Below are 22405 nucleotides of genomic sequence, written 5' to 3'. Positions count from 1 at the left end.
CGTGTGTGTGCGTGTGTGCGTGTGTTTCAGGACATTCTGGAAGGCCTGCAGAGTGTGGAGCCCATGGCCGACGGCCTGAAGACTCAGCTGAACGATCTCTGCCGCTTCTCCAGGGACCTGGGCGTGCAGTCAGAGAGAGTCTCCGCCCTCATCAAAGAGTACAACAGGTCAGCCTCGAGGTCAAAGGTCTCCCAATACCAGCCCAGGCACGGGGTCAGGGAAGGTCACCCTGTTGTTTTGTAGTTTGTATGTTTACAAGGTGAAAAAAAAAAAAGTGGCCGCCCAGTAGAAAAGTGGTGATTAATGATTCATAGCAGTAATATTCATGTGCCCAAGCTTATTTTAAACTGCAGGTCTCACTGTTCACCTCTGCTTTCACATATTTATTATATTGGTCATGAGTTTTTATAATATGAAATTATATGAAATTGAATAATATTAATAACAAAGCAGTTGGTAGGGCAGTATAAGTCTGGAGCTCAATGCGAGTCCCTTTCTTGGGTGAGGGTTTCAGTCTCCCCACCATGACAGCTGTGATCTGTTCCTTGTCTGTTACCCCCGCCCCCCCCTCCCCATAGCCTCAGCCTCCAGGCTTCCCGGGAATGCCAGAACAAAGAGAAGCTTCTGGAGCAGCGATTCCGCACGGCGTTCCGGGACTTCCAGCAGTGGCTGGTGAACGCCAAGATCAACACGGCCAAGTGCTTCGACGTCCCGCAGAACATCTCCGAGGCCTCTGGCGGCCTGGCGAAGATACAGGTACGGGCGCCGCCATGCCCCCCCGCCCCCATTCAGCGTTCCGGGGGCACCGTCGGCACGTTCGGCGTTCCGGGCCGCAAACCTGGGCCCGGTGTGGGGGAGCGTGGTTTTTAGCAGCGGCGAAAATCTGGCTCCTAAGGCATTTCGGACTTTTTGGGTTGGGTACCGAGACCCGGTACCAATATGGCATCAGTTCCCGTATGGCCAGTACCTACAGGACCGAATCGCATCAGAAATTTTGGTGCCTTGTTTTGGCGCCACATGCCTTCGCTAGCTAATGTTACACTCGCTCTACCAACTCAGTCAGTGATAGCAGGTACTATTAGCAAGCTAGCTAATGTTAAACCCGGTCAAAATACCAAAAGTGAAATTCTGTAAATTATAGTTGCGTGTAAGGCTGTATCACAGTGACACCTAGCCGAGCACTAGCGTCCTGTTCTCCTGTGTTCCTCATGAGCTACAGGGTGCTGAATCGGTTGAACTAATTTTTCCATTCCCACCCTGCTGAAGGCCAGTTTGAGGCCTAGTCGTCTGATGTCATCCACCTTCTGTTGAGACCGTGTTCAGCCTGTTTGTATTCTAACTGAAAAAAACGAGAGACAGAGCAGATGGTGGAAGTGTGTTCACCTCACAGGCAGGGTTAAACAGGGGGAATTCGTTTGATGTAATAACCGACCGTACTGTGCATCGGTTGCGGTTCTCTTTGACGCTTGTGGGCGGGTTTCGCGCTTGTGGCTCCTCCCCCAGGAGTTCCTGACTGACCGGGAGGAGGGCCAGGGCAAGCTGAACGCCGTTGTCCACAAGGGGGAGCTGCTGAGCAGCATCGTGGCCAAAGACAGAGTGGAGACCATCAGGGCCAAAGTGAGCAGCGCCAGAGACGACTGGAAGAGCCTGATGACCAACCTGCACAAACGGGAGACCGCCTTACAGGTGAGTGTGTGTGTGTGTGTGTGTGTGTGTGTAGTATATAAACTGTGTGTGTATATAGTATATAAACTGTGTGTATAGTACTGTGAGTGTGCACGTGTGTGTAGTATATAAACTGTGTGTGTGTGTGTGAGAGAGAGAGAGAGTGTGTGTGTGTAGTATACAAGCTGTGTGTATGTGTATGTGTGTGTGTGTGTGTGTGTGAGAGAGAGAGAGAGAGAGAGAGTGTGTGTGTGTGTGTGTAGTATACAAGCTGTGTTTGTACAGTATATAAACTGTGTGTGTATATAGTATATAAACTGTGTGTATAGTACTGTGTGAGTGTGTGCACGCGTGTGTAGTATATAAACTCTGTGTGTGTGTGTGTCTGTGTGTGTAGTATATAACTGTACCCGTTGCGGTTGCAGAACCTGCAGTCCCAGATGCGTGATTTCGAGGCCAGCGCTGAGCCCCTGCAGGAGTGGCTGAACGGAACGGAGAGCCTCCTGCAGGAGAGCAGCACGCGCCTCCACGACCTCCCCGCCAAAAAGCAGGAGCTGCACAAGCTCCAGGTACGCCCTCCCCCACCCTCACCTCCCCCCCCACCCACCCACACACCACACCATCATCCCCTCTCATCATCACCCTCATGCGTTCACACCTCACGAAGGTGGAGCTCATTTTCATCAGACCCTCCTGCACCTCCCTCTCCTCCTCCCTCTGCCTCCGAGGGGGTGGTTCATTCGCGCCTCCTCACTGGAACCTCCCGAGCCCCTTCTCCACAGGAGGAGGAGAAGAACACGGCTCCTCTTCGTGTCCTCCTCCTCAGTATTTCACACGCAGAACGACGTGCGTTTTTGCGTGTGTGTTCGTTTAAATCGATCGTAAGAAATAAATAACGTTGCGGTATCGTCTTTTTGTGTTCGTACCGCACAGCTGTCTGGTGGCGGTCGCGTCCTCGTTGTTCAGTCCCCCTGTTCTTGCAGGGGGGAAGATCTGAACTTGAGGCGATGAAAAGATGCCGCGATTGAATGTCGGAGATTATCCCCGCCACTGTCAGCAGCAATTAACTGTGGATTAAATGGGACTTAAGTTGATTATTTCATTTTTTTTGAGCGTGTGGTCAAATCATGTGGGTCCCTTATGTACAATAGACGGCAAGTGTGTGTAATCAGATACATTCAATCTACCTGGTTATTTTTTATTGTTTTTTTTTTTTGTAAAAGCGACCGCGCTGTTCGGTTAAAATTGTGCTTTCAGGAGGAGATAAGAGTCGCCGTTGTTCACAGAAGACAAATCGAGGAGGAAAAAAAAAATTAATTAATGACCAAAAAAAAAGAAAGAAATAAAACCCACTCATCACAATGCCTCATCGCTGCTGTTTTTGTGTGTTCCGCTTTGACAGTTATTTTTTTTTTTTGGTCCGTATCTGTCTTTTGTCTGCGCTGTTCGAGCAATTACATCTCAGCCGGCCGCTTTGACTCAACCCCCCCACCTCCACCCCCCCCCAACCCCCAACCCCCTCCAACCTGCCCGCACCCGCCGCCTCATCTCCTCACCTTGCCAAAAAAAACGCTCGTCTCTCGCGAGCTGCCCGCATTAACCTGCTGCTCCATGTTTTAACCCCCCCCACCCCCCCACCCAACCATCACCCCTCACCCTCACCCCCCCCCTTTTCTCTCTAACGATTGTATGTTAATTGGCCTTGTTGCTGTGTTGCATGCCCCTCCGCCCCTCCCTCCCCTCCCCCCCCCCCCCCCCCCCCCCGCTGTAACCTGCTTGTGCTTCACAGTCGGTCCTGGAGGAGATCTCCTCCCAGGAGGCGCAGCTGGGGCGGCTCAGGGAGAAGGCCCAGCAGCTGCGGGAGGGCCAGGCTGCGGGGAAGAGCTTTGCGCACCGCGTGGCTCAGCTGTCTGCGCAGTACCTAGCTTTAAGCAACCTCACCAAGGTAACCTGGCGGGCGGGTGCGCGGGGCAGGCGGGCGGGGCAGGGGCAAGGGGAGGAGGGTCACTCTGTGTCTGTGGTGAAGGGTTTTATCCCCCCCCCCACCCCCACCCCCACCCCCGTCTCTCGACCCAACTCCACAAGCGATGACCTTGACCTCTCTCAGGATGGGCTGGCAGCAGGGATGCATCCAATGGGGTGGCCCGGGTGGCCACCTCTGGAATTTGATTGGCCGCCACAGGATTCCACGGCTATTTGTCCACCTAAAATAGGACATGATCATTGGCTAATATAACTGTTGGCGATAGTGTGACCCTCCCCTGGCCACCCCACGAAGAAAATCCTGGTGGTCCCCCCCTCTCCCCCCCCTGAGCTGGCACAGATTTGGGGAGAGAGCTCTGCGCCCCTGTTTAAGTACATCAGTGTACACGCCGTCCCTCACGGAAAAGTCATGTGTGATAAACGCACGTTTAACACCGCAAAAGGAAAAATGTCAGGAATCAGTGTGATGACGCGTGCGCCAAGAACCCATCTCTCCCGTGTGAGAGTTTCAGTCTGAATATTCACACGTGGAACCTCGCGTTTCTCTTTATGAAATGATTATACGCTATGATTAATGCGTGCTGTCATGTCTGGTTGCATGTTTACAAATTTATCTCGCGTGAGGCACACGTCATCATACGTGTTCCTCGTATATTTTTTTTTCATTTAACTTTTTAACGGATATTATCGTAACGTTGCTTTTCCGCGAGGGACGTCGGACGGACGGCGCGTTCTTAACGTCTTCCGTTGACGAAGCTGCTCGCTCGCGAAAAGAGCTCGAGTAGCTTCACGCTAATTTACAAAAGGTGATCACGCCCTCTTTACAAAGCGACTGTCAGCGGATTTATGCAAATAAAAAAAGAAACAGTCCATTCTTTCCTGCGCTGCCATCTCATCCAGACTGAATGGGTAGTAAATGGGTCTCCTTTGCTCACTTCCTTTAATGTATTCTGCTTCTTTGTGACTAACAGCTTACTGTTTACTCGATGCGAAACCTGCCGCAGAATGCAGACGTCCTTTTTCGGCTTGCTCATTAGGTCCGCCGCGGTTCTGTCTCATTAATTAGATCTCGTCTGGAACAATGTGCCGCAATTATCCACATTGTTTCCCTTTTCCTTTGCCAGATGAAAATTATGGAGCTCCGGAATGATAAATGAGAATCATATTTATTTATTTATTTAGTTAGTTAGTCACTAGTTCTGTGCTGTTCCTTTTATAAAAGGAAGAAATTACATAGCTTATATTCTTTTGGGTGTTAATCAAGAGATAGTTGATGGTTGCAATTAGTTTGTGGTTTGCTTGTATGATGATTGCGTAGTGGTTGGTTCTTGATTGTGTGGGATGTCTAAAGGTTGCATTATGGTTGTATGATGGTTGTGTGATGATTGTGTGCTGGTTTTATCATTGTGTGATGGTTGATGGCTTTGTGGTGGTTGTATGAGGGCTGTTTGGTCGTGTTATGGCTGTGCAGTGGTTGTGTGATGGTTGTGTAGTCGTTCCATGGTTGTTGTATAATAGTTGTGTGGTTGTTGTGTAATGGTTCCATGGTGGTTGTGTAATGGTTGTGTGACAGTTGTGTAATGGTTCCATGGTGGTTGTGTGATGGTTCCATGGTGGTTGTGTGGTTGTTGTGTGGTTGTTGTGTGGTTGTTGTGTGGTGGTTCTGTAATGATTGTGTACTGGTTGTGTGGTGGTTGTGTAGTGGTTCCATGGTTGTGTGGTGGTTGTGTTGCGGTTGTGTGGTGGTTGTATAATGGTTGTGTGGTGGTTGTGGTGTTTGTGTAGTGGTTCCATGGTTGTTGTGTGGCGGTTGTGTGGTGGTTGTGTAATTGTTTTGTGGTGGTTGTGTGGTGTTTGTGTAGTGGTTCCATGGTTGTTGTATAATAGTGGTGTGGCGGTTGCGTGGCGGTTGCGTGGCGGTTGCGTGGCGGCTGTGTGGCGGCTGTGTGGCGGTTGTGTTGCGGTTGTGTGGTGGTTGTGTGGTGGTTGTGTGGTGGTTGTGTGGTGGTTGTGTGGTGGTTGTGTGGTGGTTGCGTTATGGTTTTGTGGTGTTTGTGTAGTGGTTCCATGGTTGTTGTATTATAGTGGTGTGGTGGTTGTGTTGCGGTTGCGCCGTGCGATGCCGGCACACTGGCGCTGACAGGCCGGCCCCGCCGCGCTCTCGGTCCTGCAGGAGAAGGCCTCACGCATCGAGAGGGTCGTCGGCGAGCACCAGCTCTTCTCCCAGGGCCTGAGGGAGCTGCAGAACTGGGTGGCCGACGCCAACCACATGCTGCAGAGCTACTGCTCCCCCACCGCCGACAAGAACGTCCTGGACAGCAGGATGATCAAGCTGGAGGTGGGCCTGGCGACTCACGGACTCACAACGCCTAAATGAGTGTGCATTTCAGTAACACAAAACCATTTTACACATACAAATAAACCAGCATTTCTGTAACACAAACCATTTTACACATACAAATAAACCTGCATTTCAGTAACACAAACCATTTTACACATACAAATAAACCAGCATTTCAGTAAAGCAGAGTGCTTTACACATAAAAATAAACCTGCATTTCAGTAAAGCAGATTCTTAAACACATGTAAATAAGCCTGCATTTCAGTAAAGAACAGCCCTTTATGCATATAAATTAACCTGCATTTCAGTAAATCAGAGCGCTCTTGCTGTGTTTCCAGGCCCTGCTGACGGCCAGGCAGGAGAAGGAGATCCAGCTGAAGATGCTGATCACCCGGGGGGAGTCCGTGCAGAGGAACACCTCCCCCGAGGGCGTCCCCGTCGTCCGAAAACAGATCCAGGACCTCAAGGACTCCTGGGACTCCCTGCTGTCCGCCTCCATCCAGTGCAAGAGGTGGGGAGCTCTGCCGTTTCCAACAATGTCCCATCTGAACATGCTGAAGGGGACATCCTGAAAAATGAGTTTACAGCTACAGTGCAGGGCTGTGAGCGCTGTGAGAGCGTTGTCTGAGCATTGTCTGAGTGTTGTGTGGTCTTTGTGTGAGTGTTGCCTGAAAGTTGTTTGAGCATTGTGTGATTGTTGTGTGAGCATTGTTTGAGCATTGTGTAAAAGTTGTGTGATTGTCCGAGCGTTGTGTAAACGTTTTCTGAGCATTGTGTGAGCGTTGTCTGAATGTTACTTGAGCATTGTGTGGGCGTTGTGTGAACGTTGTGCATTGTTTCTCCGAGCGCAGCCAGCTGGAAGGCGCCCTGTCGCAGTGGACCAGTTACCAGGACGACGTGCGGCAGTTTGTGAGCTGGATGGAGCGGGTGGAGGAGAGCCTGGGCAGCGCGGATAAGCAGTACTCCGAGATGCGGGACAAGACCGCCAACCTGGGCAAAGCCAAGGTACCCGCCATTCATACCGCCGGGGTTCCGCGAGCCGCGTCCGCAACTGTGACATCACCACGTCACCTGTGTCAGTCGCTGGACCTTCACCTAGTCCTCATTTCAGTGTGCTTGGGAAGTTAGTGCCTTAGACATATTCAGTCTTCAGCAGGGGTCTCAGACTCAAATCCTGGAGGGGGCAGTTGTGTCTGAAGGTATTTGTGGTGTCTCTCTCTTCAATCGGCAGCCAATTTAGGCCTTGGTAAATAGGCTTGCCGACTCTTTAGCCAATCAGTGACTAATTAAGCACTTAAGCGCTTAATGGACGGGTGCCATTTTGGAATCCGGGTGGAGTGCCACCGAAGGGCCTCCTGATGCACTCGTTAACGGACGGACCTACAGGCGCCATTTTGGACCCTACATTTCCATGATTATGAGTGCGTTCTAATGGGTTTCTGACGTGTTTCAGCTGCTGCATGAGGAAGTGCTGAGCCACAGCAGCACCTTGGAGACCATCGGCATCAAGGGATCCAACATGGCCGAACACTACGTCACCCAGCTGGAGATCCAGGACCTGCAGGAGCGCTACTCCGCCGTCAAGGACAAGGCCAAGGTAACCGGCGGCAACCCCTGTTCTTTTCATCTGTCCTGTTTATCTGTTCATTTAAAGACCATACCTAGCCGAGGTGCAAAGTCAGGCATTTTCAAGGGGAATATAATGTAGTATGAGACTAATTTCTTGCAAGAGGGTGAACACGGATCTTTAACCTACTGAGCCCTCCCATATTTTGGATGAAGCAATCACCAATTCCACGTTGCCCTGAACAACCACTGGTCACAGTCAGCCTGGTTTCTATGGCTTTGGCGGAAACGTTGGCGGTAACGGACGCACGTGTGTGTGTGTGTGTGTGTGTGTGTGTGTGTGTGTGTGTGTGTGCGTGTGTGTGTCCCAGGCTGCCGTCTGCAAGGCGGAGGAGCTGGTCCTGGCTCACCAGGAGTACCAGCGGGGGCTGCACGTGTTTGAGGATTGGCTGGAGCAGGAGCAGGAGAGGCTGGGCTGCCACTCCCAGCTGGAGGGAGACGTGGAGACGCTGGAGAGCACGCTGCAGGAGCTGCAGGTTACCGAGCGCCGCCTCCGTCCCTCCGTCCGTCTGTCCGTCTGCTACTCTATCTCTCTCCTTCTCTCTTAAATCCCAATCAGAGCTGCCTCCGTCCCTCCGTCCGCCCGTCTGTCTGTCTGCTACTCTATCTCTCTCCTTCTCTCTTAAATCCCAATCAGAGCTGCCTCTGTCCGTCCGTCCGTCTGTCTGTTACTGTCTCTCTCTTTCTCTCTCTCTCTTTCTCTTCTTTTCTTTCCCCCTCTTAATCCCTGTTGGGCTCTCCTTTTCCTTCTCCTGTCTCTATCATGTTCCTTTCTCTCCCTCGCTTTCAGTCTCTCCCTTTCTCCCTCACTCACTCTCATTCACTCTCTCATTCTCTCTCCTTAACCCTCTCACTTACTTGTTCTCTCTCTCCCTCTCTCTTTCCCTCAGAAACTCATTTCTTTCTTGCAGAAAAGCGTACCACACAAAGACAGAAATGAGCTAGTCAGCAGTATAATGACAGGACGCAGGGGGGGTCGTGCTGCGATTTAACCCCTGGAGCTGGAGTCGAGCTCTGCGGTGTATAAAGTCACCTTGCGTACTGTCGTTCAGTAATTGCTTCTGTCGCTCTCTCCGTCTCTCTCTCTCTCTCTCTCTCTCTCTCTCTCAATCCCCCTCTTCTGCTTTGTCCATCTGTTTCCCCCTCCTTCTCTCCACATCTCTCTGCCTTTCTCTCCCTCTCTCAATCCCCCTCTTTCTCTTTGTCCATCTGTATTTCTCTCCCCTCCTCCTCTCCACATCTCCCCCCCCCCTCTCTCTCTCTCTGTGTAAAATTGCTCAGACCTTCATATCTGATGCTGATATTTTTTGATTGAATGCTCGCTTTGCGCTGCGTATGTCCTCCTGCTAATTGCCTGTTTATTGAAAATGGGGCCTAATGGGGGGGGGGGGAGCCTCTTTCTTGCTCCAGTAAATGGCCGTGTTCCTGTGCTGTGATTGGTCGCCGAGACGTGCTTCCCGGCTCGTTATCGCTTCCTTTAACGACTAAATACACCCATAAGACAGCGGCTGTTTCACAGTTGTAATGTTTTATCTTGCTTTCTTTCTTATTTGTTTTTAGTTTTATTTGGTGTTTTATAATTTCAAGTGCTAATTATAAGGTTTTGTTATTTTGGGCATAAAAATAAAGTCTGAAACTGTGGTCCTGGAGGGCCGCTGGGTCTGCTGGTTTTTTCCTTGCTAATCAGCGCTTAATTGATCAATTAAAGCGGTTGATTACGAAGCTGAATTCACATCTGCTTTATTGGGTCTGAATTGTTTGCTCATTTAAACTGAAAGCAGAATCCGGCAGACTTTGCAGCTCAACAGGACTGCTGTTGTGGACTCACAGGGTCAAAAGGTGAAGTTCTCTCTCTTCTCTCTCTCTCTCAAACACACACACACACACATGCACCCACACACTCCCTCCTCTCTCTCTCTCTCCTCGCCTCCCTTTCTCTCTCTCCCCCTCTCTCTTCCTCTTTCTCTCCCTCCCCCCTCTCCCCCCCTCTCTGTCTCTCATATACACACACACACACACACACCCCCACCCACCCCCCAGGAGCTGCAGGTGCGCTGCTCGGAGGGCCAGGCCATGGTGGCCGCGGTGCTGGGGAGCCGGGAGAAGGTGATCCCCTGGGGGGTCCCCCAAATTGAGGACCGCGCCCTGGAGACGGTGCAGCAGGAGTGGCGGGCGTACCAGGCCCGTCTGGCCGAGGGCCGGGCGCGGCTCAACGCCGTCATCGCCAAGCTGCGCCAGATGGAGCACCAGTTCCAGCGCCTGGACGAGTGGCTGAGGGCCATGGAGGTCAAAGGTCAGCTGCGAGGGCACCGCCGCTCGGACCGGGCCACCAAGGAGGCGCAGCTGCAGCTGCTGCAGGTGAGTGTGAGGGGAGGGGGGGAGTCTGGGAGGGGTGGGGTGGTGTTTGGGGGGAGGGGGAGGAGAGCTGGGGGAGGGGCAGAGTCTGAGTACCAGGGGCGGAGTCTGAGGGAGGGGATTCTGTTGGGAGGGGGAGGAGTCTGGGGGAGGGGTAGGAGTCTGGGGGGAGGGGGATGGAGTCTGATGGAGGGGGTGGGGTCTGGGGGTAGGGGGGTGGAGCCTGGGGGGGAGGAGTCTGTGGGGAGGGGGGGCCAGGCTCTTAAAGGCCTGATGCATTTCACAAAAATCAATAAGCACTTTCAGTTTACTACCAGCTGGGTTTGTGAATCACAAGCCACTTTCGTAAAAAGCAAGTGCCTTCATCCAGTTCTAATTATAATTATAATAATAGTAATATAGAATTGTTTGTGGTTATTTATTAAATTGCGGCTTTGAATTCCAGTAACTTAATTGATTTATTGTTAAATGAATGTGTTAATTCAATTTTGGTTCACACAAAGCCCCTCCTGTAGTAGTTTTATGCTTTCCCGAATAAGTGTGTAAAAAATGTGTAATTCCCCAGCGCTGGCAGGAGGAGGCGCTGCTGTACCAGGAGGAGGTGGACGGGCTGAGCGCTCTGGCCCAGCAGGTTCTGGAGGAGATCCACGTCAGCAGCCGGGTCAGCGCCCGGGCCACCCAGCTGACCGCCCGCTACCACGCCCTGCTGCTGCACCTCATGGTGAGGCTCCGCCTGCGGGGAGGGGGGGCGGGGGGGGCCGGGGTTTCGGGTGTGCTCCTTAACCCTCTACCTGACACTCCAATAATCAGAGCTGGGGTCAGTTCCATTTCAACTCACTTAAGTGAAATTCAGTTGATGAACAGGAAAATGAATGGCTGTGATGTCTGATGGGTATTTTGTCAGCATTATCATGTATTACATTTCAGTTAATTCTCTGAACTAGGCAAATTTAAGTGGAATTCACCCAGAAATCCTTTCAGGGGTTTGAGGAGACCCTCATTGTTGTTTTGCAGTTGCCAAGCGATAAGTTACTACAAGCTATCTTTCCGTAAGGTTCTGGCCCAAAACATTAACACGCTCACATTTTAAAATGAAAAATTTACAGCTCACTGTAAAAATGCTGTTTACAGTATTGGTGGGCATTGAGATTATGTTCTGGAAAATGAGTACACTAAAATATGATGTTCCACACAAAAGGCATAATAATTTTGTTACTTCTCAGTGAGATTTTGAACTCTGAAATACATATTTGATAGCCTTTGAAGTGGTAAAGGCCTCTCTTTTTCTGTTGATAGCCTCAATCCTATTTTTTTCTTGCTGAAAAAAGAAAAAGAAACTCCAGAGAAATTTGTCTCTGGAGGAGGTGGGTTTTTGAACGATCGGCAGGCTGCCGTCAAATATCTTTATCTGCTGCGGCCTCGTGGGAAGGGAGGGGTGGGTACAATCGATGCGCAACGTGGTCCGAGGCCCTGCCGATAATGAAGTGCATCAGAAGCCTGGGCCTGGCTCTCCCTCTGGCGGGGGGGGGTTTTTTAACGCAGCGGTGTGGATTGATTTTTACACCTGCTGAAAACACCTCGCGTGTCTCCCCCTCGCCCAGCCCCCTCTTGCCCCCCCCCCCCCCTCCGGGAAGAGGTTCGCAATTATTCAGCGCGAAGTGTTAACCCCCCCCCGTACGGATCCGCCGTCCGGATCCGTTCCCTCTGTCGGTGAGGAGGAGGAGGGGGGGTTAGGCACGTGTTTGGCACAAGCACTAATTGGAGCCGCAGGAATGTGTGTTCTGGGGCCTGTGTGTGAAAATGACACACCACTAGCTGTTTTTTTTTTTTTTTGGGGGGGGGTGTCAAAAGTGCCCCTCGAGTCTACGCCGAGGGCGCTGCCACTGTGTTAAAAACCGAAACGCGGTCGTGACATGTTTGCAATCAGCGGGGCTGAGCTTTAAAAGTGGATGAGGGCGCCGACGTCGCCGTGGAGACAAGAGCCCGGGGTACAATGGGCCTCGTTTTTTTCCATTTACGACTCAAATTACAAATTTTCGGGCCATTTCTCGTGGACGCTTTTAGCCGGGGCGCGCCGACAGAAGGCGCGTTTTTAAAACGGTTAGCAAGCCGCCGCCGCCGGAGCGCTCGCGGTGAGTGGGGGGCCACGTTCACATCCGTGCCTCCGCAGAGATGAGCATCACAAAAGAGCAGATGATTAGGTGGGGGGAGGGTTCTTTTTAAATTTTCTTTTAAATGAAGTGCTAATTGAGGTGTAGGTGGGCTTTTCAGTCTCACAGTTTTAAATGAGAAGCTGTTGTACGCACACCCTCCTGCACCTCCAGGTTGAGGTTTCGTTCCCTGAAGGAAAATCCCCTGCCATTTTCTGCCCATATTATAGTGAGTGTGTGCAGTGTAGGTAGTACTGTAGTTAGGGAGTTGGGGGGAAAATTTGTATCATCACAGAGGTCAAATAGATATATATCTTTGAAAAGGTCAAGGTCCACAGAATAGGGAAATTGAAGTGGTTGTGAAAAATAAAATTGCCCTTTATTGGGACATAGTAAAGTTGACCTTGACCTTTGAGCCGAAAACTGCGAGGGTGATCACGGTTTATTTTGGCTGTTTTTTCCTGCTTGCAGGAGACCATCAAGCAGCTGCAGGAGGAGGTGCGATGCATCGAGGAGGCGCAGGGCGTCTTCAGCACCTTCTCCGATTGGCTGAGCACCGCGCAGAGGAACTTCCGGGTGGTCGCCGTCAGCATCGACGCCGTGGACCGCGTCGCCATGGACAGGAAGATGAAGAAACTCGAGGTACCGTGAAAAAACCATATTTATATTTTAAACCCCTGCAAGCCTGTTAATGATTAGTTCAAACCAATTTGGGTCTGTTAGTCAAGCATTTCGATTCAAGCTTTTGTAGTGCAAGAGCACATTGTTCAGTCATCGTCTTCTTTAATAGCCAGATTGATTGACTCTGTTGTCAGTAAAACAACCTGACCATGCTCGAAAACTGAATTGACACTGTGCACTCCGTGTTCAGTCCCAGAGACACCTGCACACAGACTCAGCACACACTGACCCCAGAGTGCGCCAGAGCACGCTACGTTTTGTCTGGTTATGGTTTTGTAACAACAAAGCTGAAACTACATACTGAGTCCGTGTGATTATTTTGTGAGGGGGCGGGGGAGGGGGGGGGGGGGGCGATCTTGGTATGGGAAGAGGGAGGTGGGGCATGTGGGGTATTGATTGGGTCTTTGCAATCCATAGATAACTTGAGAAGGAAACTGCCAGACAGTGAATTTCGATCCCCCCCCCCCCCCCAGCCACACACCCCCGCAGTGAGACAAAGAAGACTCCGTGTCAGGAACCTGCTGGCACACGCTCTGTAATTGCCCCTGCGCCCCTGTGTCTCTCACGCCCCCACCCCCCTCATCCCTCAATCCCGCACCCCCCCCCCGATCCTGCCCCTGCCCCTGCCCCCGCCCCGCCCGCACCCCAGCTCCCTGTCCAGTTTAGCGCTGGAGTAATCCATGTCGAGGTATCGATCATTTTAAACAGGAACAGGATGCAGGGTGCAAACCGCCCCCCCACTTTCTCCCACTTTCTCTCCCTCCCTCCCCCATCCTTAGACACAGTGTGGCAGCACCATTTAATCTTTTTTTTTCCTCCCTTTGAAATTCGCTTGGATGGAGAATGGTTTTTTTACCTTTTTAACCAGGCGAAAGTCCGAGTGAACATCTTTGCGGTGTGGCTAATGGCTAACGGGCTCTGATGGCGTGACGCGGGTCTGCTGGACGTGCTCTTTTACTCTGCTGCTTTCTGCTACTTCCTCTTTTATGAGTCCTGCTCCACCCTCGTTTGGCCAATTTCGTCTGGATTCATCTTGTCATCATTAATCCTTCACTTTCCATATTATGTCAGACTAAGATTCCTTTATTTGACGCTCGTAATTCTCATTCGTAGGTACTTGGGTATTAACCATGGCCATCAAGATGCAATTGGATATTAATAATGCACACAGACAGACAAAATAAAGAAGCCTGCGACATTTATGATTAGTGTGCAGCCGTAATGGAGGTGGTGTTATTTCACGTTCTACCCACGGTGGAATAAATAGCTGAACGGAAGATTGTGCTTGCTGTCCTGCAGAAGATGTGCCTCTAACGCATGTGCAGTGTGTCAAACATTAAAGAAAAAGATTAAATCAAAACCGCAAGAATATTACATTTTTAATATCTGCGGATGAGAAAGTAAGTAATCTGCAGATGCACGCGGTACCCTGTTTTACAAGATAGGGCTCCTGAAATTTAGAGATATTACTCATGTAGCTGGGTATTCAGTACCTTTTTAATTTAAAAAAAATTACACATTCTTGCTGTCTAGGGTTTGTCATTATCTCTGTAGAAGTTAGGAAGGTCATACCGACATGCTATCTTTAAAACTGTCTGGAAAGACGTGTGTATGCAGCCTTTATTTTTTTTTATGTTGCCTCAAGCTCCCATGGTTCATTGCTAAATTTTGTCATTCGTGTCTATCAGATGTTGGTGAGACACTTGCTGGGAATTGTATTGCAATGGCCAAATGTTTCTTTAAAGGCTTATGTAAACAGGTTATGAATCAGGATATACAGTACATGGTGTATATTACTGCCATCATAAACAAGAGCAACAGCGCATGCATTTAATGAAACGGAAAGTGAAGTGTTATGACAAAATATTAAGTTAAGCCTACTCCGTGAGCAGCCTGGAATGGGGGTTGTCTGGCTTCTGTTGTCATGGAAACGATACGCGGTCGCGGCGGGGGGCGGGAGCAGCTCCAGCGTCCAGCGGTTCGGCGGGAAGCGGGGAAATTGTCGCGCACCTTCGTTGAGGCAACAGCGTGTTAACTCACGAAAGGGTTGGGCCGACCGCGTATGCTGTTATATAGACGACGTCCAGCCGAGGGGGGGGGGGGGGGGTAGGCGGTTGCCGTGGAAACCCCGCTCTAGCTCTCGTCGGGGGCCGAGGGGTAATTGGGCCTTCTGTCTTTCGCCTTGCCGCTCGCTCGGAACGGACCGCGGAGATCCGGCCGGCTGCGCGCGTCGGCTAGCTAGCCTGGCGGGGTTCAAAGGTGCCGGCGGGAGGCTGGGGGGTTTTTTTTAATTTATTTTTTTTAATATGGCCGCTGAGCTACCCTACGGAGGCGGTGTGTTAAAGCTCAGAAATGCGCTGGACTCTCTCAAAAAAAACTGGACAAGAAGCCAGCCCCCCCCCCCCCCGTTTGCATTAGACATTCATGGATTTCCTTTGAAAAAGACCTCTTATGGGTTTCTTTAATGTGTGTCCAAAAAGCACCTTCCTTTATTAGGAGTTGTTGCAGTGTGTGAAGGATGTGTTTATGTACTTTTTCAGTGTAGGCGAGTGTCAATAGTATGACTCATAGTGCTTAACACTTGGTGTTTGCGTATGCGGTCAGTATTAGTCATACTTGTGTGTGTGTGTGTTTGTGTGTGTGCTGTGTGGGTTTTATATAGCATTCACACTGTTTTGTGTTTGTGTGTCCATGTAGTAACAGCATCATATCTGTTGATGCCATTTTTACTTCATGATGCAGTAAAAGTAGATTTCCTTCCCCTCTGGCTGTTACTGTGGGAAAACACTGCATTTCCTGGCATTGTGTCGTGTGTTACTAGAGTTGCCAGATGCCGATGTTCAGTTTGCGGTCCTGAATAGCCGATTGAAATTTGACCGCTGGTTCGTAATGAATATACATCTGTCCATTTGAGTGCGAAATGGCACAATTCAGCTTCCCTAAGTCCCCCATCGCCTGTGTGTGCGCCTGGTACTTGGTGTCCCGTTTGGCCACGTTCTAAATCTGGCAACCCTGCGCGTTCCCTCGCCGGGAAAAAGTTCCCGGTTGAAAACTTAGCCGTGAACGTGTTTTTTTTCCGACGCCACCGCTAACGCTAATGCAGAGTGTAGCACAGTGTGTAAGGAACTGGGTTTGTAACCGAAAAGTCGCAGGTTCGATTCCCGGGTAAGGACACTGCCGTTGTACCCTTGAGCAAGGTACTTAACCGAAATTGCTTCAGTATGTATCCAGCTGTATAAATGGATACAATGTAAAATGCTATGTAAAAGTTGTGTAAGTCGCTCTGGATAAGAGCGTCTGCTAAATGCCTGTCCTGTAATGTAATGGTACCTGGTGTCCGTTTTGGCCACGTTCTAAATCTGGCAACTCTGCGCATTCCCTCGCCGGAAAAAGTTCCCGGTTGAAAACTTAGCAGTGAACGTGTTTTTTTTCCGACGCCACCGCTAACGCTAATGCGGAGTGTAGCACAGTGGGAACTGGGTTTGTAACCGAAAGGTCGCAGGTTCGATTCCCGGGTAAGGACACTGCCGTTGTACCCTTGAGCAAGGTACTTAACCGAAATTGCTTCAGTATGTATCCAGTTGTATAAATGGATACAATGTAAAATGCTATGTAAAAAGTTGCGTAAGTCGCTCTGGATAAGAGCGTCTGCTAAATGCCTGTAATGTATGTATGCTAACGCCGGCTCTGTCCTCCGTCCCCCAGGCCCTGCAGAGCGACATGGAGCCGGGCCACGGCTTCCTGAAGGCCATGCGGGAGAAGACGGGCCGGGCCATGGCCTACCTGGAGGAGGAGGAGGCGGAGCAGCTCCGCGGGGAGGTGGAGGCCCGGCTCTCCCAGCTGGAGGAGCTGACGGGGGCGCTGCGGGCGGAGCACAGCGCGCTGGAGAAGTGCCTCCTGCTGTCCAAGGAGTTCCTGGACAAGTACAAGGCCCAGGCCCAGTGGCTGGTGGAGACCCGGGCCCTGCTCAGCTCGCCCGTCGAGCCCAAGGCCGAGCTCTACCAGAAGAAGGCCCAGCTGGCCAAGTATAAGGTACCGGGCCTGGGGTGCAATCAGCAGCGTTGCCTTGAGTGTTATTCTAAAGCAGGGCTGCCCAACCCTGTTCCTGGAGATCTACCGTCCTGTAGGTTTTCATTTTAACTTTAATTTGGCACACCTGATTTTACTCATTTGGAGCTCAACAAGATCTTTAGCTGTTGAATGAGGTGTGCTTTGCTAGGGTTGTAGTGAAAACCTATGGAATGGTAGACCTCCAGAAACAGGGTTGTGCAGCCCTGTACTCGGGTGTAAATATAATAGCGTTGCCTTGACAGTGTTACCCTGCTGTATGTATAATACAGTGCTATATTGGCAGAATTAAATTGCAGTGTAAATCTTTACAGTGTAGCCTCAGTAGTGTTAGCCATTTATTGATCTACATTAGCATTGAACACGTGGATACATACAGGTGTCATATAACTGTGTGGTCCTCCTGGTTAAGACTCGTTTAAGGGAAACTTCGGCTTTTTTTCAGACCATCCTGCAGACGGTGCAGTCTCACGAGTCAGCAGTCCGGTCCGTGGTGGAGAAGGGGGAGGCCCTGCTGGACACGGTGCGGGACCCCACCGTCAGCGAGAACATGACCAAGCTGAGCGCCGACTACCAGGAGCTCTGCACCACGGCCAGGGTACGGGAAAAACCGCCTGGGAAAATAACGGAAGGAAGACAAGAAAAAATGACTTGTGGAAAGGGTGATGGGAATTAATATATTATAGAGAGGTGTACAAACATATTAGGAAGGATAGATCCAGTGAGAGAGGTGGGGGTGTAGCTCTCCACGTAAAAGAAAATCTGAATGTGCAGGAAATTTCAGAAAGTGACCTTAACAGTGACTTTAAAGGGCCTTAATATAAGAGTATGCTACAAATCGCCAGCTTCAAACAGTAGTGTGAATACCATGCTCTTTGTACATATAAAACAAGCTTGTCAGGGAAGTGAGACTATTATTGCATTAATTGGAAATTGGTGACTGAACAAAGAAAATGTGAGAGAATTTTAGATTTTGAAATTGATCATTTTTTCGTGAAATCCGCGCGCGGGTGGCAGGCCCACGTGGAGACGCTGGCGGGCCGGGTGAAGGAGCACGAGTCCTACAACGGCGACCTGCAGGAGGTGGAGAAGTGGCTCCTGCAGATGTCCAGCCGGCTGGTCACCTCCGACTCCATGCAGAGCAGCAGCCTGGAGGTGGCCATGCAGCTGCTGGCCCGGCACAAGGTGACCCGCGCGGAACGCCGCCGCCGCCACCGCCGCCATCCTGCCGGTTACCCCCGGTTACCGCCGACTCTCCGCCTCGTGCCCTCTACTGCGGATTCGTCTGTCGCTCCCCTTTTTCTGGCGACCTTAATCGCGGTCGTATTCGCGTGTGCTTTGCTTTGCGTTGCGTTCGTTCGTTCGTTTGGCAGATGCTTGTTTCGCAAAATCACGAAAAGGCCTCGTGGCAACCAATTGCCACGGCAACGTGGTGTATCTATTACATGTCCCATACCACGGGTGTCAAACGAAATTCCCAGGGGTGCCGCAGTGTCTGCAGGTTTTCACGGTTTCCTTTCAATCAGCTGGCCAATTAAGACCTTGTGAACAAGGTGTGTGAATTCCTTAGCCTCATCAATAACTTAAATGAACCACCGGTGCCGAGAAATCCCCGAAAATCAGCAGACACTGTGGCCCCCCAGGACTGGAGTTTGACACCTGTGTCCTATTCACTGGATTCAGCTACGGCGCCTAATTTTATTAATCTCAACCCGCAGGCCATATTCACATTAAGCGCATTGCTTCACATTAATTCTTTTGGCAGACATTTTAGCTTTTCCTGGCTTACAGGGTCGTTATGGCAACAACAACTCCCAAGAGTTGTGCGGCATGGCTTGAGACCTTGTGAAGCTGTTCGAACCCGGTCGCAGCACACACGACTAAAATGGGATATTAAGTGCACAAACTGCACAATGTGGTGTATTTGTGCACTTATGTCCATATTAAAATGAAAGCAGGAGCTTAAATGAAACGGATAAATAAATAATGAAGGGCCCGCCACTTGCAGCCTTGATTGTAAAAATGCCCAATTTGCCGTCTGCATTATGCAACGCGTCCTGTAATGGGACTGTTTAAAACGAGGCTTTGTTGTTCTGCATACAAATGATCCGTAATGTGTTGCAACCATTGTCTTCAAAGGCAAATTAAACCTGCTTAATCCCTCCCAAAAAAAAGAACAAGTGAAACGGACTCACACACGCACACCCACATAGACCGATGCTCACACACACACACACGTACACACACACACACACACACACACATAGAATTGAAAAATCTGTATTGAAAAGTAATGGTTTGGTCTCTGTATTTAAATGTAATGGTTTGTTCTCTGTATTGGAAAGAAATGATTTGGTCTCTGTATTTAAATGTAATGGTTTGTTCTCTGTATTGGAAAGCAATGATTTGGTCTCTGTATTTAAATGTAATGGTTTGCTCTCAGGCATAGTGCTTTATGGGTTTTTTTTTGGGAAAGTGGTTTCTCTCTCTCGCGCTCGCTGCTCCAGCGCCTGAGCGTTCTCTCCGCCCTCAGGCCATAATGGAGGAGATCGCGGGTTTCGAGGAGCGCCTGACGAGCCTGAAGGAGAAAGGAGACGACCTTGTGGACAGCTGCAGCGAGCACCTCCAGGCCAAGAGCCGGCAGCAGGTCCAGTCCCATCAGCAGGGCGCGCGGGACAGCTACTCCGCCATCTGCAGCACCGCTCAGCGTGTGAGTGGCACCGCCGCCGCCTCCCGCCACCGCCAATCGACCCGCCCGCCAACTGGCCCCCAGCCCCGCCCCCCCAAATACCCCCCGCCCCCACCAGCGCCGTCCAGCCACGAGCCGCCAGTCAACCCGCCCGCCAACTGGCCCCCGCCCCCCGCTACCCCCGCCCCACTGGTGCCATCCAGCCACGGACCCGCCAATCAACTTACCCGCCAAATGGCCCCCGCGTGTACCCCCTACCATCAGGCGCCATCAAAAGACCAAGCTGCCAATCACATTCGCCTGTTGGCTTGTTTTCGTGCTAATGAGATGACTGTGTGTCTCTACGTGTGTGTGCATGCGTGTGTGTGTGTTTGTGTTTGTCTGTGTGTGTGTGTGTGTACAGGTATACCAGAGTCTGGATCGGGAGCTACAGAAGCACGTCAGTCACCAGGACACCCTGCAGCAGTGCCAGACGTGGCTCTCCAGCGTTCAGGACGAACTGCAGCTGCACGCGCAGCCTCCCTACAGCCAGCAGGAGGCGCTCAAACAGGTATCAGCCTCTCTGCCTTTGATGTTTTTGAGACCTGAATGAGGTGCGTTCCCGGATGGGACGGTATCCAGCCGGGGGTGAATATTTCGGAGTTGTGACACGGCTTTGCTACCTGCGCAGGTGAAGCACGACCGGGCCCTGCAGGAGCAGGCGAGCACGTACCTGGACCTGGTGTGCTCCGTGTGCGACCTGTCCAACGAGAGCGTGCGGAGCACCGCCGCCCAGATCCAGCAGCTCAAGCTCATGGTGAGTCTGTCAATGATGGCTGGTTTGTGTTTCCCCTTTAAATACAGCAACCACTTTAGACCCAAGAAACCAGGTGGGGCAAATTAACTGTGTAGTTGACTGCTTTAATTGATCAATTAGTGCTAAGTAACAACAAAATCCAGCAGACCCCCCCCATGGCTCTTCAGGACCTGGGTTTGGCCGACAGCCATGTAACGCCTAAATTAGCGTCACCCGCCTCAACTCCTGCCTCAACCCACAAGTTGGTCCCGACTCTCAGTTTAGCAAACACTGTGTAAGGGACTACGCTGGGCTCCTTCACCATGCGCGAGGGGTGGGCCTGGGGTTGATATCGACCGTGCCGAGGCTGTAACTCCTGGTCTGGGTCCGAGCAGATAGACGAGCGGATGCGGAGGTCCCAGGACCTGGCGGACAGCTGGAAGGAGGTGCGCGAGCAGAAGTCGGAGTTGGCGGCCTACTTCCAGGAGAAGGAGCAGCAGCTGCAGAGCCTGAACAGGAGGCCCGGGGAGCTGGAGCCCAAAATCGCCCAGAACATGCTGGCCCAAGTGAAGGTGAGATTAGCGGTAATACTGAATGGGAATTTGAGAGGAGCTGGGATCTCAAACTCCAATTCTATGGGACTCAGATCTCAAACTCTGGTTCTGTAGGACACATGATCTCAAACTCCAGTCCTGTAGGACACGGATCTCAAACTCCAGTCCTATAGGACACGGATCTCAAACTCCAGTCCTATAGGACACGGATCTCAAACTCCAGTCCTGTAGGACACGGATCTCAAACTCCAGTCCTACAGCACACAGATCTTAAATTCTGTAGGGCACGGATTTCAAACTCCTTTAACCTTTATTATTTATTTAACCAGGAGGTCCAATTGAGATAGCAATCTGTTTTCCAAGAGACCTGGCCAAGTCAGCATTCAAATCCAAACCCGATGCCCTCCTGGACACAAGTTCCAGATTTATACTGTGGGAAAATTCTTACACTGGGTGAACATGCGTATCAGCTTGTGCGCATAATTTTTTTCAGGGGATAGGAATCTCTGCCCCAGTGCTTTGTTACAATATGCCTGCGTGGAGACATCCACAGTGCTGGAACTCAGGCTGAGGGAAGCTCATCTGGCTAATTAGACGCTTGCTGGCCCCCGCATGGTAAGGCGAGCTAACGAGCTCGCTCAAATCCAGAATTATTGATTAGCGTAAACAGAACAGGCTGTATTCTCCAAAAGCTAGCAGGGAGGGGTTTATTATTAAACCATGTGTCACATTCACACTTGGCACTGCTTCAGTCAGAATGAAAGAGGCGAGAGAAACGATCTCAGGGGGTGGGGGGGTTGCGCCTCGCGTCCAATAACATTTACCCCCCCCCCCCGCGCCGCCGCCGCCGCCCTCCCTCCCCCCTCCTCCTCTCTGCAGGAGTTCAGCCAGCAGCTCCAGGCCAAGCAGGGGGCGCTGACCCAGATGACGGAGGCGGTGAGCCGGCTGACGGGGGGCCAGGACTCCCCCGAGGACGCGGAGATCGCCCGGCTCAGCCACGCCTGGCTGGAGCTGTGCCACCAGGCCCGCCGGCTGCTGAAGCAGCGGGAGGAGGACCTGCAGCGGGCCGCCGAGTACCACGGCTGCATCGGCGCCGTGGAGGGGCTCTTCAGCCAGGTGTCCAAGGAGTGGGACAACCTGGCCAGGTAAGGGGGACGGGATGCCGCCGACGCGCCAGGTTTACTCTTCCTGTCATTTATTTTCTTTTATATTTTTTGTCTATATCTCAAATTTGGGTTTCTGTTTACTCCCACATACTGAGATTTGTCACAGCAATTCTTCTTAATTGGTATGGTTTGTAACACTTGGCTTGGCTTGGTTTTAATTGCATTTTTAAAAATCCATTATCATTAACAGCTTTTTCATTGCTTTTGGTACAGTATTTAGCTATCTTAAAGGTTTTCCTGTAATTTAGTTCATTTATATTTATTATTATATGCTTAAATTTATATTTACACATACAGTACACACACATAAATATATAGTGGCTATTATGTGGGTTGGTCCATAATTCCCCCC

At 51.0% G+C, this 22405-nt stretch overlaps 1 protein-coding gene across 1 annotated transcript in view; it reads left to right on the top strand.

Moving 5' to 3' along the window:
• LOC135258055 (nesprin-1-like) overlaps positions 1-22405 on the top strand; it is a 161438-nt gene that overhangs the window by 65549 nt on the left and 73484 nt on the right. The window contains exons 56-76 of the mRNA XM_064341253.1: positions 31-167; positions 579-756; positions 1504-1686; positions 2091-2234; positions 3455-3610; positions 5822-5986; positions 6328-6500; positions 6841-6994; positions 7443-7586; positions 7927-8091; positions 9656-9973; positions 10536-10691; positions 12592-12762; positions 16507-16833; positions 17315-17467; positions 17887-18054; positions 19403-19579; positions 19962-20108; positions 20229-20354; positions 20729-20905; positions 21767-22032. Of these exons, the coding sequence (XP_064197323.1) occupies positions 31-167; positions 579-756; positions 1504-1686; positions 2091-2234; positions 3455-3610; positions 5822-5986; positions 6328-6500; positions 6841-6994; positions 7443-7586; positions 7927-8091; positions 9656-9973; positions 10536-10691; positions 12592-12762; positions 16507-16833; positions 17315-17467; positions 17887-18054; positions 19403-19579; positions 19962-20108; positions 20229-20354; positions 20729-20905; positions 21767-22032 (3785 nt within the window). The remainder of the gene's footprint in view (positions 1-30; positions 168-578; positions 757-1503; positions 1687-2090; positions 2235-3454; positions 3611-5821; positions 5987-6327; positions 6501-6840; positions 6995-7442; positions 7587-7926; positions 8092-9655; positions 9974-10535; positions 10692-12591; positions 12763-16506; positions 16834-17314; positions 17468-17886; positions 18055-19402; positions 19580-19961; positions 20109-20228; positions 20355-20728; positions 20906-21766; positions 22033-22405) is intronic.

The sequence above is a fragment of the Anguilla rostrata genome, chromosome 6, assembly GCF_018555375.3.
Source record: "Anguilla rostrata isolate EN2019 chromosome 6, ASM1855537v3, whole genome shotgun sequence".
Taxonomy (NCBI): domain Eukaryota; kingdom Metazoa; phylum Chordata; class Actinopteri; order Anguilliformes; family Anguillidae; genus Anguilla; species Anguilla rostrata.
This window is presented reverse-complemented; position numbering and strand designations above follow the sequence as displayed.